The 19975-nt window shown below is 42.1% G+C and overlaps 1 protein-coding gene across 3 annotated transcripts in view; it reads right to left on the bottom strand.

Annotated features, from left to right (window-relative positions):
• Positions 1 to 4392: 4392 nt before the first annotated feature.
• Positions 4393 to 19975, bottom strand: part of LOC122689279 (histone H2A-Bbd type 1-like) — a 108285-nt gene continuing 92702 nt past the window's right edge. Inside the window, exon 3 of one of the 3 annotated variants that reach the window (XM_043895564.1) lies at positions 4393 to 4759. In XM_043895564.1, coding sequence (XP_043751499.1) covers positions 4471 to 4759 — 289 coding nt within the window. In that variant the 3' untranslated portion in view covers positions 4393 to 4470. Of the gene's footprint in view, positions 4934 to 19975 lie in introns of those variants that run through there. The other 2 variants (XM_043895563.1, XR_006339786.1) reach the window with 2 other exon arrangements.

Consider the following 19975-nt stretch of genomic DNA (forward strand, 5'->3'; position numbering starts at 1 on the left):
ATTCACTTTTTTAAAAAATGGTTTTAACATCTCCTGGTTCTCTCATGACTCAGGTAAAACCTTTCAACATGTGTTCATTTCACATCTGTATTTATGTGATTTATTTTGTTCTAAAAATTATCTTTAAGACAAATTTAACATAAAGAAATTGATTGCATTTCTACACACTAACAAAATATCAGAAAGAGAAATTAAGGAAATAATTCCATTCACCATTGCATTAAAAAGAATGAAATATCTATGAATAAACAAACCTACCTAAGGAGGTCAAAGGCCTATACTCGGTAAACTAAAAAATACTAATGCAATATATTGAAGATGACACAAACAGTTGAAAAAATATATCATGTTCCTGGCTTGGAAGAGTCAATATTGTTACAATGACCATACTACCCAAGGCAATCTAGAGATTTAATGCAATCCCTATCAAATTACAAATAGCATTTTTCACAAAAATAGGAAAATGAGTTTAAAATGTGTATGGAAACACAAAAGATCCTGAATAGCCAAAATAATCTTGTGAAAGAACAGGGCTATAGGAGTCATGCTCCCTGACCTCCCACTGTATTACAAAGCTACAGTAATCAAAACAGTATGGTACTGGCATAAAATCAGATACATATACCAATGGAACAGAATAGAGTGCCCAGAAATAAGCCCACTATGGTCAATTAATCTATAACAAAGGAGGCAAGAATATACAATGGAGAAAAGACAGTGTCTTCAATAAGTGGTGCTGGGAAAACTGTAAAAGAATGCAATTAGAACATTCTCTAACACTATATACAAAAATAAACTCAAAATTAATTAAAGACATAAATGTAAAATGGAATAGCAAAAAACTCTTAGATGAAAACATAGGCAAAACACTATAACATAAATCACAGGAATATTTTTTTGGATCTGTCTCCTAAAGTAAAGGCAATAAACAAATGAGACTGAATGGAACTTAAAAAGCCTTTTCATAGCAAAGGAAGACACTGACAAAATGAAAGACAATCTACTGAATTGGAGAAAATATTTGCAAATGATATGGCTAATAAGGGATTAATACACAACCTGTATAAATAGCTCATACAACTCAACATCCAAAAAAACCTTGATTTAGAAATGAGTGAAAGAAATGAATAGATGTTTTTCTAAACAGGAAATGAAAAACCACAATGAGATATTGCCTCACTTTTGTCATTATGCCTATCATCAGAAAGAGCACAAATAACATATGTTGGTGAGGATGGGAAAAAGGAATCCTCATACACTGTTGGTGGGAAATTAAATGGGTGTAGCCATTGTGGAAAACAGTGTGGAGCTTCCAAAAAAACAGAAGAAAAAAACCTAAAAACTACCCAGCAATTCCACTCCTGGGTATATAGCCAAGAAAAACAAAAACACTAATTAGAAAAGATGCATGCACCTCAGTGTTCAAGTGAACCATTATTTATAATTGTCAAGATAGAGAATCAACATAAGTATCCATCTATAGATGAATGAATAAAGAAGATGTGATACACACACACACACACACATACACACACAATGGAATACTGCTGCTGCTGCTAAGTCGCTTCAGTCGTATCTGACTCTGTGACCCCATAGACAATAGCCCACCAGGCTCCACCGTCCCTGGGATTCTCCAGGCAAGAACACTGGAGTTGGCTGCCATTTCCTTCTCCAACGCATGAAAGCGAAAAGTGAAGTCGCTCAGTCATGTCCAACTCTTCGCGACCCCATGGACTGCAGCCTACCAGGCTCCTCCATCCATGGGATTTTCCAGGCAAGAGTACTGGAGTGGGTTGTCATGCCCTCCTCCAGGGGATCTTCCTGACCCAGGGATGGAACCTCCATCTCCTGCCTCTCCTTGTTTGGCAGGTGGGTTCTTTACCACTGAGCCACCTGCAAAACCACACCTGCAAAGCCCTTTATTTCATCTGGGAGATATTAATATATTAGATCATGAAAACTCTGAATTTAAAGGAGCTCTGTTCTGATTGTCATATCTAATAAATCATTAATTATATAAAGGAAGTATTCTTTAAAATCCCTGAAAATAAAGAAATTGAACTGTGACACTTAAAATGGGCTAGACTGAAATAATACATATTCTCTAAGAAACTAACAACCACTTTAAGAACTCAAATGCATAAAATGTGGTTAAATCTTTAGCAAACAAGTCTAGTTTAACAGCTCAAGTTTTATGAAAATTATATTGTCCTTCATTTATCCATATTAGGTGTAATACAAGCAAACTTTTTTAAGCTACTCGGGTATTTCTTTTCCCAAAACTTCTACACTTTTACTGATCAAGTGACCTAGAATTCCTTCCAATAAAACTTTAAGACATGAAAAATCTGTTTAATCAAATCCAGTTATTTTGCTGACAAACCTAAATTTCCACAATAATAAAATTCTAGGTATATCAGCTTGAGAGCATTTCAAAATCCTTAGGTAACTAAAAACCTTGGATGACACTAAACTGAGTTCTATAGTGGATCGTTTTACTATTTAAAAGATAATACAGTGAAACACTGTTTAGCTATAATTGTAATTTATACACTTGTGCTTATTTGTACATGCTGCAAGGAGGCTAAATCTTCAGCTGTCAATCAACATGTTCACTTTTGTCACACTGAGAAGCTGTACATATAAGGAATGTGTGTGGCCAAAAAAGGTGGGTTAGGTATATATGTGACCTAGTCCAGTAAAAATCACATGAAGTACACAGTTATGGACCCCCAGACCTCTCTGCAAAATAAAAGTGATTTTAATTAAAATTTTTAATTAATATACATCACTGAGACCCTACTATGAGCCTCAAAATTCAGGGGAAAAAAGAGAATGCTTCTCTAAAGTAAAATGACATTTTGTTCCAGAATAGGCAACAGGGCACTGAAATAAAAAAAATAAGCAGGTATGTAGTTAATACAGAAAAGTAAAGAAGGTGTATGGAAATCAACTTTGAAAAACAGCACAAATTTGTATTACATTTTTTCCAAGTCTGACTCAGTTTTCATGAGTTTATTCATATGATTTTCAAAACCAGCTTCTGGTTATTTAGTATCAAATATCATATTGAATATTGAACTCAAATCTGAGAACTGCATTTGCTCTCAGTAAAAGAGACTAAGTTTTGTTAGAGAGTTTGCTCTAGTTTCCTCAAGTCTGTCTGCTTTTATTAAAAGATTGCAAAAGTTCATTGCTCAGCTCCATTAGTTTCCTAAGACTGCACTTACAAATTACCACAGACTTGGCTAAAATAAAAAAATAAAACATTTATTTGTTTTAATTCTGGAGGTCAAAAGTTTGAAATATGTTTCTCTGGGCGACCTACTTTGTACTTTGCCCCCAAAAGCAGAGATCTGTATCTCAACAGAATAACTGAACCAGGCCTGGCCGCCCCTTGGGGGACCTGTCTGAGCAGCTGCGGAGGGAGACACGGGCAGCCATCTGTTAGGGGCGTGGCCTGGGCCAGGCTCTGTGTTAAGTCACAGTTTACAGGCACATGGTGACATCATCTCTGGGAAAACCCCAAGATGGAGGAACTCTGATTATCCCTGTTTTACAGATGAGGAAGCTGCTGCTCACAGGAGACAAACAGATGTCCAAGATCACACAGCCAGAAAGTGGTGAACTGGGATGGCGAACCCAGGTCCACTGACCCCACTGTTGAAGCCAGCTGGGCAGCCTCTGACCAGTCCCGTATGACAGGCCAGGAGGCAGAGAGGGGGGCCCTTCGGCATCTGATGAACGTCCACAGAGAGTGTCACAGCACTGCCCAATAAGCCCTGTCTCAAGTCTCTTTTTTGGAATGAGACAGGGTAAAATAAATAATGCATGAGCTCAACAGGGCCGTAATTCCTCTTATGTGTATTTCTTTATGGCTTCCCCATCACTCCTCAATCTTCATGTGAAAGTCCTGCCCCATTCAGTTCACACTGACTGCTCCGCCATCCTCTTCAATCACCCCCGTGGCTTCACCTCCCACTTGTAGGTGGTCCCCACCAGGAATAAAGCCTTAGGCTCCTCCCTCACGGGTTTCAGCGCCTCCCCCATTACCACCATCCTTCTGGGAATCCAACAGGCCCTCTCCACGCCAACCTCCCAACCTCCCTGGTCTGGACTCCTTCAGAGCCAGTGAGCAAGTCCTGCCCCGCAACCTCAGCCAGCGACGCCCCCCAGGACCACACACCATCTTGTCACCATCGGAAACCGCTCCCCGATTTCAGGATTCCAGCATCCCTCCCTGACCACCCACTCCACCCCTCCATCCCTCATGAGACGACCCCCCTGCCACCCCATGTCGCCCAGACGCCTCAAGGACAAATGACAGAAAGCGAGCAGTTACAAGCACAGCCATGAAAACTTTAATAGCAGTGCTGATGGCAAAAGGCCTGGCCTCCCTCATCTGTGGGCAGTTTGGGGTGAGATGAAGCTACTGATGAGGTGTGGCTGGACTTGGGGGCCTGGGCATCCCTACTTCCTCTTGCGAGGGGTTGGTGCAGATGCGGGCTGAGAGAAGGCGTTGGGCTCGAAGAGGTGGCAGAGATTCTCATTGTTGATCAGCGCCCTCTGCACGTGTTCTGGGCTGATGCGCATCCTGTGGCTGGCGCCGGCCTCCTTCCCCGCCAGGTCCAGGATGTTGGCCGTCAGGTACTCAAGGACTGCGGTCAGGAACACCGGTGTGGCTGAGCTCAGGCGCTGGGTGCCCTGACGCTCTCGCAGGAGGCGGTCCACGCGGCTCACGGGGAACTGCAGCTCGGCCCTGGTGGAACGAGAATGCCTCTTACTGCGATGGCAGTTCCAGATGCGTCTTCCCCGAGACATGGTGTCGGCTGGATGTTGCCTCGATCAGCCCAGACTGACGATCCCGCTGGCTGGGGCCTCCCTAGATGCCAGTGCCTTTCTGCTGGCTGTGCCCCCTTGCTCAGCTCTCTTATTGCTCAGGGAGCTGCCTTTGTGACAGCTCAGGCTTTGTGATGTCATCGGTGGCCAGTTGGCCCTGACCAGGACTGGCCTAGAAATGGTTGTGATAGGAACCTCTTTTTAAAGGGAACTCTATCTATTTCACTGTAACAGTCTAGTAAAAAATAAATAAATAAACAAACAGGGGGCATGGATAGAAAAAGAATGTTTTAATGGAAACACTGCCCTGTCCCTGGGACACCACTTCAGCTTATCTGAGCCTAGCCTTGGATTATCTTTGAACTGGTTCACATCCCTCTGTAAATTGGTGGTCACTGATAGACATACTGAATGCCTTGTCCAGGGGAGATCCATTTGTCTCACTTCTCATATTGTAATAAAACCAATCGTGCCTCCAATTACACATTTATAATTGTGTAAATACATTGTGTAAATACATTTTAAAATACTCTGCTTCAAAACTTACATGTTTGTTCTTCAGGTCATCTTTTGTTATACCATCTGCCAATCCCTTCATGAGTTAAACAGATTCTTTGAATACAAGTACATTTCGTATCTTTAAGAGTTTTATGATGGACTCTGAAGGAGAAATGCCAAATGCAACACTAAACTAAGGGCCTCTTCATTGCCTTTCCTTAGATTTGAAACCATATTCCTCAAAGAATAAAATGAAACAAATTAACTATTGCACTGCTCTGCAAACATGATTTGGGTACTGCCATGGGGTCATTATTGTCTACTAGTCAGCAACAAGACCTATAGAAATCACAAGTTAGCATTTAGTGACCATTCTAGCAATCTGGCTGTACAACAACACTTAGGTGAGTGGAATCATCTTGTTGAACAGGGTATGTACTAGTCCAGGTGTGGCTGAACTTCAGTGAAGTGTCATACGTAAGCTTCATATTAGTCACGTAAAATAAGGCTGTATCCGTTTGCAACGAACTTGCACAGTAACAGAAAATATTGACATTGTACCAAAACAATTTGAAGAGCACTATGCTACACTAATTTACTGAACAAGAAGATTTTATCTTTCAGAAAATTGTGGTTTTACAATGAATTTACAATGGAAACGATGAACTCAAATATCTGTAGGAGCCAGCAATATGCTGTACATGAGTGAAGTGGGTCACAAGTGAGATACAACAGAGAAAGGAAAGGCCCAGTATGAATGGTACAAGCAGTCAGACATCTTCATTGGACTCTAGCCATGGATGGTCAGAGATTTTGATTTTCACCAAAAAAATTGAGATTTTTCAGGCAAAAAGTTCTTGATTCATAAATGTTGCTTGATAATGAATTTGCCTTTAAAAATGTCGTTGTAGGGGACTTCCCTGGTGGGCCAGCGGTAAAGAATCTGCCTACCAATGCAGGGGACACGAGTTCAATCCCTGGTCCAGGAAGATCCCACAGGCTGCAGAGCAACTGAGCGCTGAATCACAACTACTTGAGCCTGGGAGCCACAACTGCTGAGTCCACATGCCTAGAGCCTGTACTCTGTAACAAGAGAGACCACAGCAATGAGAAGCCCTTGCACCACAACTAGAGAGTAGCCCCTGCCTGCTGCAACTAGAGAAAGCCCGTGCACAGCAATGAAGACACAGCACAGCCAAAAATAAATAAATAAATTTTAAAAAAGATAGTCACTGTAGGCCTAATAATTCCATTTACTGACTAGATTAGGTCTGTTAAGTGGCCACTTTGTAATTTGTTTTCTAGGAACATCATATATTGGTGTTCATATAGTCTCCTCTTCCTTGAATGTCATTTCGAGGCTCTGAAAGCCCTTTGTAAAGAGTCAGGTGGTCTCTGGCAACTTCCTACAGGACCAGTCAGATTCAGGGACCAGGGGAGCCTGGGCCCTCAAAACACCTCTCTTCTCAGAGGCTGTCTTTAGAGGGAGACCAGTCTTATTCCCAGGCCTTGTGTTCACACCAACAGCAAGCTGACATTACTCTCCAAGGTCTTTCCAGGCTGGACTCTTGGGCTCACGTCATCTCACACGGGATGTTTTCACCTGTGCTGACCTGTGTCTGGTGTCTGACCCTGGCCTGCCCTGACACTGATTTTGGTTACAGACCTGGTTTGGCAGCACGCCCTCCCTAGTCCTTGTTCCCACTCATACTGGTTTGTGTTCCCGCTCTCAACAGGGCACTGGTCGTCACTGGTCTCTGCAGGGCTTAAGTTAGAACAAATCCTGCCTCACCAGCCCCCTTCCCGTGTTTTCAAAATGCACAAAAAGCCTAATCTTGGGTGACTCATGCTTTCCCAAGGGCAGTGGTTCTCAGCCTCTGCCTGCCTTCTGCCCCTGGTCCTGGGGAGGAGGGGGGTGTGGTAGGGTGCCGCAGTTAGCTGGAGGACAAGCTGCCTGGGGCCCCCGTGTCTCCTGTGAACCCACAGGCACAGATGTGAGTTCTTAAAGGGATGGCGGTACAGCTTTCCCTGATTCTCCCCTGTCCACGTGACTTTGCACATGGCCTGCCCACATGAGGTCAGAAAAGCTCAACCTCCAAACCTAGTCATCAAACAGAGTCTAAAGAGCCCAGGAAGCCTGGCTCCCTGCAGGTGTCACAGGGGCCACTAGTGCTGACACAACATGGTTTGTAAGGTGACCCTGACCACACAGACCTGCTAACCTGACATGGCTTATCCACTTACTATGACATCTCTGGTCCTTAATGTATCTTCTGGTCTGACTTCTGGTGAGGTATCCTGGAGACTACATTTTGTGCTAAAACATGCCATAGCCATAAGCCAAAATCAACAGCTTTCAAGAACCACACAGCTACTTAGCCAACATGGTAGGATGTGAATATCATGATTGATTCCCTGGCACCAGTCACCCTGGAGGCACTCCCTGTTGTCTGAAAGTCACTGGAAGATGAGGCATCATGCCCTGGACACAAAGATGCTCCATTTCAGGGATGGGGTGGCAGGGCTGGTGCCCTCACGTGACCATCTGAAGGACACTCTACCTGATGTCGCTGGGGAGAGGCCTGCTGGCCACTCAAATGAGGAGAGTAAGAGGGGGGCCTGGCTAAGGCCAGGAGGGTGCCATGGCTCTCGTTAATGATTCACAAATCTGTGTGGTGAACATCTTGACAGAGAAAAGTTTCTTTTATTAAATTTTTTTTTAATTTATCTTTAATTGGAGGATAATTGGGCTTCCCTTGTGGCTCAGCTGGTAAAGAATCCACCTGCAATGCAGGAGACCTGGGTTTGATCCCTGGGTTGGGAAGATCCCCTTAAGAAGGGAAAGGCTACCCACTCCAGTACTCTGGCCTGGAGAATTCCGTGGACTGTATAGTCCATGGGGTCCCAAAGAGTTGGACACGACTGAGCGACTCTTTGCTTTATAATGTTGTGTTGGTTTCTGCCATACAATGTGAATCAGCCATAACTATACATATATTAATATCCCAAGAAAAGTCAATTAAACAAGCACCGACTCCTTCAAGTTCTTAGCACACCCGACATGGTTACTCTCAAGACACTCCTGAGAAGTTGCCAAAAGCTAAGCCAGCTCCTAGCTTCCATCAATAGTGAAAGGAGGGAAATATAGGGTGTCACCAGACAGAGGGGAGCAGAAAGGGAACTTGTGAGGACTGTCTGGTTCCCAGATGTAGCCCTGGCTTCCTGGTCTGTACAGCACTCTCACTCTCTGTCTCCCCACAAAATTCAGCAGGCTGAGATTTTTACAGAGGCCCAAGCATCCAGCAATGAAGTGAGAACCAGGTCCAGGCTAATTTACTAGTGTCCACAAGAGGATAGAAGGCTACATTCTGCCGAAAACATAGCACTGATATTACCCAACATGGTAAAATACATTACTAATATTTTCTGGAATGAAGCATGACATAAATAAATGAAACAAACCAGACAATAACTTCTTTTATGCGTATTTCTCTATGGTTTCCTCATCACTCCTCAATCTCCATCGAAAGGTCCTGACCCATTAAATTAATGCTAACTTCTATGCCACCCTTTCCATTCACCCCATTGCCATTACCTCTGATTTTAGATATTTCCCATCATGAATAAAGTTCATGCCAAATGCTCTTCCACTCTCTCCATCCATCCCCCTTGTCATCATCACCCACTTTCAGGTGTTCACCATGATGAATAAAGCCTTCAGCTTTGTCCATCACGGTCTGTAGCCCCTCCCGAGTTACCATCATCATTCGCGGAATTCAACATGCCCCCTCTCCGGCCAACTTCGCAACCTCTCAGCCCGGATTCCCTCAGAGCCAGTGAGGAAGTCTTCACCCCAAAAACCTCATTCATCGACTCCCCCCGGAATCACTCCCCACACTGTCACCGCTGGAAACCATTCCCTGAAATCACAGATTTCAGCATCCCACCCTGACTGCACCTTTCACTCCTCCACTCTCCATGAGAGGACTCCCCCCACCAATGTCCCCCAGATGCCTCAATGACAAATGACATAAAGAGAGCAGTCAGAAGCACAGACACGGATTTAAGCACCTTAATACCATTTATTGATGACAGAAGCCGGGGTTCCTCAGCTGAGAAGTTGTGCATTGGGCTGAGGTTATGAAGGCTCCTGCCAAGCTCTGAGGACCCAGCTTCAGCCATTCCTTCTGGATCCAGGCATCTCATCAAACAGAGTGAAGGGCGCATTCGTCAAGTGGTGACAAGGTTCTACGTTGTCACCCCCGGGGCTCTCCACACCCTGTGGAGTGACCTGCACACCGCCATTGGCCTCAGCACCGACCAGATCCAGCCAGAATGCAGCCAGTGAGATAACTGAGCATGGAAAAGAAGGAAATCTGGTTGGATGAACTCAGGGTGTGGACATATTCATCCTCTTGCAGAAGACAGTCCAAGGGGCACACGGGAACTGCAGCAGGGAGGATACAGGATGGGCTGGTGTCTGGTAAGAGCACTCCTCACTTCGTTCTTCCGACATGCTGTTGGCTGGCTTTGTTTCTGCAGATCAAGCTCTGCTTAATTTTCCTGCTGGACTGTCTCTTAAGACACGTGCACTGAGCCCAACACATTTTACCCCTGTGCTCTAGTCCCTCATTGATCGGGGGGCTACCTCTGTGACACCTTCAACTTTGGGATGTCACTGGTTTCCACTGTGCCCTAATCAGGTCTCAGCCAAGCCATGTCCATGTCAGAAACCTGGTCACTCCATTGCCCCCTGATATTGAGGGAAGTGTACTTGACTATACCATTGTACAGATGTGTGTTTCCCTGGCAAACTTTTCCCTCTCTTTAGGGTACCAGACCACATTATCTGATTGTAACCCTGGACTGTCTTTGAGGTCTTTGACAATCTTTGGTTAGTTGGAGGTTACTCACAAACATATAAGAGATTCTGTATAGTAGAGATTAAATTGTCCCCTTCTCATGATGTAATGAAATCAGTTTTGCTTCCATGTACACATTCATTTAAATATTCTTGATCAGTATTCCTGTATCCAATGTTTGATTTCTCTTTGGAACAAGTTATAATACTTTTCCATTCCTTCACTGAGTAAAATAAAATCTTTTAACTCATGTTCAGTTCAGTTGCTCAGTTGTGTCCAACTCTTTGTGACCCCATGAACCACAGCACGCCAGGCCTCCCTGTCCATCACCAGCTCCCATGGTCCACCCAAACCCATGTCCATTGAGTCGGTGATGCCACACAACCATCTCATCCTCTGTCATCCCCTTCTCCTCCTGCCCTCAATCTTTCCCAGCATCAGGGTCTTTTCAAATGAGACACTTCTTCGCATCAGGTGGCCAAAGTATTGGAGGTGAACATGAGCTTATTATGTGTCTTGATTTTTACAGTTTGAAAAATATCTTTGGATCATTTTGGAATTTACAATGAGATGCTTAATGGATTCATCAGAACCCAGTAAACATTGTAAAGAGAGGGAAAATGCATTTGGTGCTCAGTTTAAGTTCAGATGTTTCTCTTCCTGGCTGTCCTTGGTGAAGCCAAAGCACAAGAGATGTTTCTTCTCATCTTTTTTCCTCATTTTAATTGTCATCTCTACAAGTTTGTGTTTCTGCTTGTTTCTGGTTCATGTACAGCTGATAACAGTTACTGCTATTTCAATTCCCAAAGCGAAAGTAGAAGAAAGAACTCTCTGATTCCAGCAATTTCAATATTCAAGCAGGCAAACCTCCATAGATTTCAAGGCCTGGCAATAACTGTTTGTGGCTTGAGGCTCCTCCTTCTGACTCCAGGACTTCACCCCCTGACCATAGCTCTGCCCTCTAGGCCCTGGGCTCTCCCTTCAGAATCATCTTGCCTTTATTTTGAATTGAACACATGTTTGCAGCTGAGTAGCTTTATCAGCCTGTTTTCTGCTTGTCAAATTTTGGGAGCCCCACAGCCTCCTTTCATTTCATCTTCTATCTATCCTTTCAGTTAGAGATGGCATTGTTCATGCTGATTTAACATGCTCAAGAATCCTGTAGTCTCCCATGTGTGTCTTGAGGAATCCATGCCCTTACACAAAAGGCTCATTCAGAGATTCTCTATTCCTAGCTTCTACTGAGATGACTAGGGTTATCTATGAGTCACAGCCCATTTTGCTTCATGGAGCCCTCTGTTTGTATATTCTGGTATTCTGATACCTTGGAGGTAACTAGCAAAAAATATCTAGCTACATCCTTGATATTTTTCTCTACAGGACACTTTCCTGACAGTGACTCCTTTCATTTTAATGTACTTTTACAAACTGGACAGGCTAAGACTTTCTCGTATCTTTAAAGTCCTAAGTTCCTTTTTGCTTAACAGATCTTCCCTCAATTTGTCTTTTCTCTACCATTTTCACTACCAGTAGCAAGAAGAAACAAGGGCATACTTTCAACACTTGTCTTGGAAATCTGCTCTATTTAACTGCAATTTATTTAAAATTTAGCTTACAATTTAAGTTGTCTAATTAAATTACAACTTAATTTCTAAGCTAAATTTTCAATTCATTGCTTTTAAGTTCTGCTCTCCACATAACTGCAGGAGACAATTCACCTAAAATTTATACTACTGTGTAACAAGAATCCTCTCAAGTTTCCAAAGTCATGTTCCATATTTCCTTCCAAATCTTCACCAGCAAAGGGTGTGGGAAAAAAGGAACCTTCCTACACTGTTCGTGGGAATGTAAATTGGTACAACCGCTGTAGAGAACAGTGTGAAGATTCTGTAAAAACTAAAAATAGAGTTGCCATATGATCCAGCAATCCTACCCCTGGCCATATATCCAGAGAACACCATAATTCAAAAAGATACACGTACCCATATGTTCACTGCAGCATTATTTATAACAGTCAAGACATGGAAGCAACATTAAGTGTCCATCAATAGGTGAATGGATAAAAAAGATGTGGTACATATATACAATGGAATGCTACTCGGCCATTAAAAAGAACAAAATAATGTCATTTGCAGCAACAGGGATGGGCTTTATAGATTGTTATACTGAGTGAAGTATGTCAGACAGAGAAAGATAAATATCATATGTTATCGCTTACATGTGGAACCCCCCAAAAGCCAAAACAAATGAACCTATATACAAATCAGAAATAGATGAGCAACCATTTCAAAACAAGCCTATGGTTACCAAAGGGGAAGGAGGGGAATAGATACATTAGGAGTTTTGAGATTAACAGATACACACTACTATATATAAAATAGATAACCAACAAAGACCTACTGGACAGCACAGGGAACTATACTGAATATTTTGCAATAACCTATAAGGGATAAGAATCTGAAAAGATTACATGTATGAACCATTTTGCTATACACCTGAAATTAACACAATTTTGTAATCAACCAAAAAAATAAATTTTTTAAGAAAAATGTCTTTACCAGCAACATCTGTAACATTAATATTTCTAAAAATTGTCTATTTATTATCATTTAGGTATTCTCTATGACAATAATGGCTTTCTCTATTGTGTTCCTCACTTTCATTTGAGCCCTCACCAGCAGCACTTTCAACATTAATATTTCTTTAACTGTTCAAGGTAATATAGCATTTGTCTGTCATCCTCCTCAAAATTACTCCAATCTATCCAATTCCAAAAGAACTTCTTCTTTTAGGTATTTGTTACAGCTGCACCCAACTTCCTGGTACCAAAATCTGTATTAGATTCCTATGGTTGCTAAAGATTTGGTAGCTTACACCAACACATATTTAGTCTCGTACAACTCTGGAGGTAAAAAGTTCAGAACAGTTTCACTGGGCTGAAAACAACTTGCCAACAGGGCCATCCTCTGGAGGATCCACAGGAAAATGTTTCATGGCCTTTTCCAGACCTCAGAGCTCTCTATACATTCCTTCTATTTCTTGCCCCCTTTCTTCACCTTCACAGCCAATGATGTAGCATCTTGCTTCAGGGGTCAAATTTTCTCCTTCTGTATCAAATCTACCTCTGCCTCCCTCTAATAATGACATGTGTGTTTACACCTGGACTCGATCAGATAATACACAATAATCTTCCACCTCAAGATCATTGACTTAATCTTATATGTGAATTCTCTCTTGCCATATAAGGAAACATTTGCAGATTTAAGAGATTTGGAACTGGTTATTTTTGGTGGCCACTTACATCAGCTTCGCCGATGGCTCAGTGGTAGATAATCTGCCTGCAATGCAGGAGATGTGAGTTCAATTGCTGGGTCAGGAAGATACCATGGAGCAGGAAATGACAACCAACTCCAGTATTCTGACATGGAAAATCCCGTGAAGTGGGGCCTGAGGGCTACACTCCACTGGGTTGTAAAAGGGTCAGACACAAAGTGACTCAACAACAACATTGTTCACCTCTCACAGCCAGCATTCCCAGGAAACTCTAGCTGGGAAGTGAAAAATTCAGACAGGGAAGCGAAGAAAGCAAACAAAGTGTTCATTATTAATCAGCTTAATATCACTGAAGAACTTCTGAGGTAGAAAACACACTTTCCAGGGGAAGATAATGCCTCAGCATTCTAGACTACCATGTAATTAGGCAGGGGTAGGTTCTGACAATCTAGTAAAAGCCCTCACACAAAGAAACGCCTGTTCTAGGACCTCCCAGGTGATCCAGTAGTTAAGATTCCATGCTTCCAATGCAGGGGGCAAGGGTTCAATCTCTGCTCGGAGAACTAAGATCCAACATGCCATACAGCATGGCCAAAATAAAAAAAAATACAATTTTTAAAATTAGAAAAAAAAGAAATACAGGTTCTGACATTTGAAAGTCAGGCAAATATGCCTCAAAATTGTACAGGCTGTGGGAGTTTGGCCAGGATACTGACATCATCATCTATGCCTAGAATGTACACACACACACACACACACACACACACACACCCTCCTTATAAAGTCTTTTCCTTTCATCTTCTATGCCTAGAATGTACACACACCCACACACACACACACACACCCACACACACACACACACACACACACACCCCTCCTTATAAAGTCTTTTCCTTTCTCCTTATCTCCCACCTGCTCTTCCTTCATTTAACAAATGTTTATTTGTCAGGAAGCATTTAACAAGAGACTTCCTGTGTGCTGTTTTGGATCTGTCAGGAACCCTCTGGCCCTTATTAATTCCTGAATATTCAAGAATTAAGAGGAGAGGCAAGCCTTTCCCAGGGCTGAGGAATCCAAGCATTTCTCCTTATGGTGATAAGTACCCTCTCTTCCTTTTTATGAGCCATACGGTAAAAGGTGATTGTTTGCAATGCTTTCTTTGATAGGGACCATCTTATGTTTTGTAAGCCTGGAATTTTAATCTTTATCTTTGCTGAGAATAACCACCTTGTAAGACAGTATATATGCACACACCATGTTGATTAAAACACCTTTGCTCCATCAGAGCTTTGGTCCCCATGTCTTTCTTTCTTTCTTTTTTTCTCTGTCTCTATTTCTGGCTGATTCCCTGGAGCGCGGAAGCCGGCTGCGTAACCCAGGGAATGTTAGCCTCTTTCCTTCTTTCACTCTCTCATCCACTCGGGACCACCAGGTTCCAGTCCATTAAAGGACCAACAAGTGGCGCCCAGAACAGGGCCTGGTACACATGGCTTCAGACAGAGTGATCCCCAGGGCCTATTGAGGCCGGGAAGTACTAAGACACGGGTCAATCGGCTGGAAAGCCCCCTCACTTTTCTACTTTACATCAGCACTTTTTTAATGTTCAGGGATTTTCGGTTTCACGCCAGAGAATAGAGGCTTGCCTTCAGACAGTGGTTGAATGTAACCCTTGGTTCCCTAACGAAGGTAGTTCTGATAGATTTCTGGCCCCTATGGGCTCTCATTGAAGCTGTGATTCTGCCATTTCAAGGTAATTCTAGCCCTCATGATATTCGGCAACAGGCAGGACACTTATTACATGGGTATGAATTAGACGATGATACCTTACAAAAGGCCCAGTTAGAACAACAAGAGATACTTCAAGATTTTCCTACCAACCCTGCCCTGGTTGCTCCAAGCACTCCTCCCCTGCCTGAGGGCACATATCCCAAAGTCTCTCCCACGATAAAACCTAATGATTCTGACAACGACTCCCTTAAGACACCTTTTAACATTAAAACTGACACCACCTTTCTGAATAACAATAATCTACCCCCTTTGCAACAGAGGCTCTCTGAATTGCTGGCTTTGCAATCACAAGTCTCTGAAGCCTATGGTTTTTCTGCCTTTCCAGTCTTAAGAAACGTTGACGCTCAAGGGCAGATAATACCTCAATATGAAGGTATTAACCTTTTTCACGTGCAACAAATGAAAAAGGCTGTAACTATGTATGGCCCACATTCGCCTTTTCTAGAGAGATTCTAAATGCTATGGTGTCTTCTATTGGAACCTTTATTCCCTATGATTGGCGAATTTTAATAAAAGCTCTCCTTAAACCAGGAGAGTATCTTCAATGGACAATGTGGTTTCAAGATATAGTCAGAGATCATGCTAACAGAAATGCTCGAGCTGGCGCTTCCCAAAACCAAATTACTTTTGAAATGTTAACTGGCACCGGACAATTTGACGCTATAAAAGCTCAAATACGATGCCCTCCTTTGTTGCATTATCAATTAAAAACAGTGGCCCTTGAAGCTTGGGATCGAATTCCTCCTCAAGGGGAGCCTACAGGTAGCTACATTAAAATATTGCAGGGACCTTGGAGAAGGAAATGGCAACCCACCCCAGTATTCTTGCCTGGAAAAGTCCATGGACAGAGGAGCCTGGCGGGCTGCAGTCCGTGGGATTACATGACTGAGCATGTGTGCACAAGGGTGGAGGGAGATGGGTTGGTAGCAATAAACTGGTAGAACTAAAAAAATAAAAATAAAATAAAATATTGCAGGGACCTAATGAAATATATGCTGATTTCTTAGCTAGATTAGAAACTGCTATTTCCCGTACAGTAATTGGAGAAGAAGCTAAAAGGCAACTAGAAAAATTACTTGCTTATAAAAATGCAAATCAGGAATGTCAAAGGGCTATAGCCCCAATTCGTGAGACAGGGACTATTTTTCATTATTTAAAGGCTTGTCGCAATATAAGATCAAAAACTCAAAAGACGCAAATGCTAGCTAAAACAAAGAAGAAAACTACCTTAAGGGAAATGAAGGATGCTTTACATGTAGAGATAAGAACCATTTTAAAAAAGACTGCCCTAAGAGTGTCCAAAAAAAAAAAAAAACAACAAAAACCTCCAAAAATCTGCCCTCGCTGCTGTAGAGAAATGCATTGGGCCAAAGAGTGTAAATCTAAATTTGATATTGAAGGGAAACCTATTCCAAGAAACTCCAAACAAGAGACCTCCCAGGTCCCCTTCAACAAAAACCAGGGGCTGAAGGAGTCTTTTGGGCCTAGAAAAGAGAACAACAGTCTCAAAGGCCCCTTGCTGAATCATCTAACTTCGGAGAAAACAAAGCATAACTTTAGTTCCATCCTGATGTTCCAGGCCAGCTGCATCTATCTGGGACTTATCACCCCCTGTCCGGAAACCTACCACCCCCTACACCCGCCCAGAAGACTTATCACCCCCTGCCCAACTACAAGTGTCATCTCAACAAAAGAATACTCAAAATATCCCGCCTGATTGACGTTTCCCTTATCGCTTCCACAAACCTCCCTATAAGTATGAAGCCTCCCTGATCCCTTTCGGCACTCAGCCTGGTCATTAGGCCGACTGTCGCCCCTCCTTGCCTGAATAAAGGTAACCTACTTCTGTTGAGGTCGTCTTTCCTTTTCTGCCTCGCCGGAACCATGCCTTACAGGGGCAAATTACATCTTCTCCCTCAAACCCTCAACATCCGGCAGTGCTGCCCTCAATATACCAGCCCTAAACTCCTTTACCCTCAAGAAGTCCCCTCTAGAATACCTACTGGACTTTTTGGGCCCCTGCCCCCACAAACCTTTGGTCTTTTACTTGGCCAGTCTAGTTTGACTTAACAGGCAGGAAGGCCAGGGCTCTCCAAATAAAAAAATTAGGCTGCAAGTGTCAAACATTTTTCTCTCTCTCAAGCAGCAGGAAGAAACTAACTTCTTCTCTATACCAATTTAAAAGGTTTCTCTTAAAATACTGTGTTGCCATAATGACACCTGGTTTCACTTGAAGTTAACTATTCTCAAACCCTGAGTTAACCAATGCATTTTTCTTATGGAAATGTTTGTCTTAAGCTATGTTAATGAAACTGTATTTGCTTGAAAACCTGCCTTTCTTCAAGATTCATGTCAATCATTTTGTGGCCCGAGACAACTCACCTGGTGCTAAGGTTATCTCAAAGTGCATGCTGTGGGTGAGGGGCCTGGTGCTATTCTCTTCAGTTTTGAGACATTTCCTTTCTCTAATTAAGCAGACTGCTGGTAGTTGTATGACACCTGGCTAAAGACTAGCAGGGGGGCACTCTTTCTGCCCCCTTCTGATGCCTATGTCAGAGGCTTTCTCTATCTCCTTTATACTTTAATAAAACTTGTACTTCTACTGATTTCCAATTAGCTTTTCTAAAATATTTTAGAGAAATTTCATTTCATTATCCTTCTGGTAAGCTGTGGAATTTCTTCAAAAACACTGAATTTATTATTTCTCGCATTTCTTTTATATAGATGGGACTAAAAACGCCAAAGCTTCATTCTGGTCTCTTAAAAAATATAAAGTCTTTTATCCTAAATTTCATTCTGCTCAACAAAATAAATTATATGCTCTTATTCAAGTTATTTGCCTATATCCTTACCCCATTAATATAGTCTCTGATTCAGTTTTTTTATTAAAAAATATAGAAACCTCCACCATAAACTCCTAGTTCTATTAAAACAGACAATGGTCCTGCCTATATTTCTAGACACTTTAAACAATTTTTACAATCTTTTTCTATTAAACATATTACAGATATTACTTATAATCCACAGACACAAGACATAGTCAAACGAACACATCACACACTAAAGTTACAAATAAAAAAATTAAAGAAGGGGGAATACACAGATACACTACTGTCTTCCTTATCTAAAGCAGACTTTATACTAGATTCCAACATAAGATATTTTCTAAACTCATAATTATTGTTAATACAGGTTTGTTTTAAATTTTTTAAACCTACCGCAGGGAAATATTTTAACAAGAACAGAAAGACATTTCAAGGAATTGAAGGACACTTCTCTTCCTCTGCCCATTTGGGACCAAGACAGGTTCAATAAACAATAGAAATCTGGGAAATTAATCTAACAAGAATAGGGATATGCTTGTACTTCCCCAGATGGATCCAACAAACTTTTTTCTCGGAAAATTCGACCCAAGGGGGCCCCGACATTCAAAATGGAGACAAAACAACAAGAACCCCAGGAGGAAGAAACTCCAATACAGGCCATGACAGCTCTAAAGATCTCCAGAAAGCACCGCCCTTGGAGACATCAACCCTATGATATCCCCTCTTGGGGACAAATAAAAACCCTCATTAATCAAGTTAAGAATCTGATTTCTCAACAGGGAATGCCTCAGAGTCCTGAAAACCTTATTGCTATGCTCTGTTGGCCTGCACGACCCCCGCTCAAGCCGGATTAACTAACTTACTTACCCAACCCCCCTTTATTACAGGTCATAAAGGGGACAGAGAAAAGACCCATCATATCAACCAATGACTCCACCCATGTGCCCCCTCCCTGGAAGCCTCACATCCTGGGGAGGAGGGAAAACTAACGTTTCTGTAGGTTATGAAGTCCTTCCTTTGTGTATGGGCCCAGCAAAATTATGCATAAACGTCGGCCGACAAACTTGGGCTTTCGTCCTGCCTCCAAAAGAAGACTTGCGGACATTGCTGCCTTTTTTTCTGTCTGTGAACCATGTTTACTACTGAAACTTTAGGGAAAGAGTTAGGGAAAGAACAAAAAACATTATATATTATGCTGCTTAAGTGGCTTAAAAGGTTACTAACACTACGTTGAAACATTACCATGACAAAGGACTTCTTGGCTGGCTCGACAGTGGAATGACACCCTCCTCCTCCTCCTGGAATTGTCCTCGATAAATAAATTGGGCCTAAACTATGAGACATATATAAAACATAAAAACTTGCTGCCAACACCAGAGAACTTGGAACTCGGACTGGACATTTCCCAGGGACCAGTCGTGGACATAGAAACTATTTCTTGCGCTATAATCAGTCACATTTTATACAGGCCTGTGTCCCACTTACAATTTAATCTGTAACTTGTATTAATTGCCAATTTTGTGTTACTCCTATTCATTTCAATCATAGTGCCTACAACTGGAAACAAATCAAATTTCATTTACATGATAATGACTCTCTGAATGTACAATTACTGCAAAAGAAAATCTTTGAAACTTTTTCTAAACATCTGCCCTCTTCCACTAATTTGGAAACTTTAGCTGAACAAATTATCCGGGCTAGACCCACAAGGATGGTTTCAAAGTATTAACCACAGCATCGGGTCTAAAACTGTAACTTTGGTGATTGTCTTGATAATTGTATTTGTTGTTTATTGTTGCCTTTCTATAAGGTTGGTTAATACTAACCAAACTCATTTGGTCAAGACCTTATTTTTTTTACAAATAAAATAAAAATAGGGGGCATTGTCAG

This window comes from Cervus elaphus, chromosome X, assembly GCF_910594005.1.
Source record: "Cervus elaphus chromosome X, mCerEla1.1, whole genome shotgun sequence".
NCBI classification, from domain to species: Eukaryota; Metazoa; Chordata; class Mammalia; order Artiodactyla; family Cervidae; genus Cervus; species Cervus elaphus.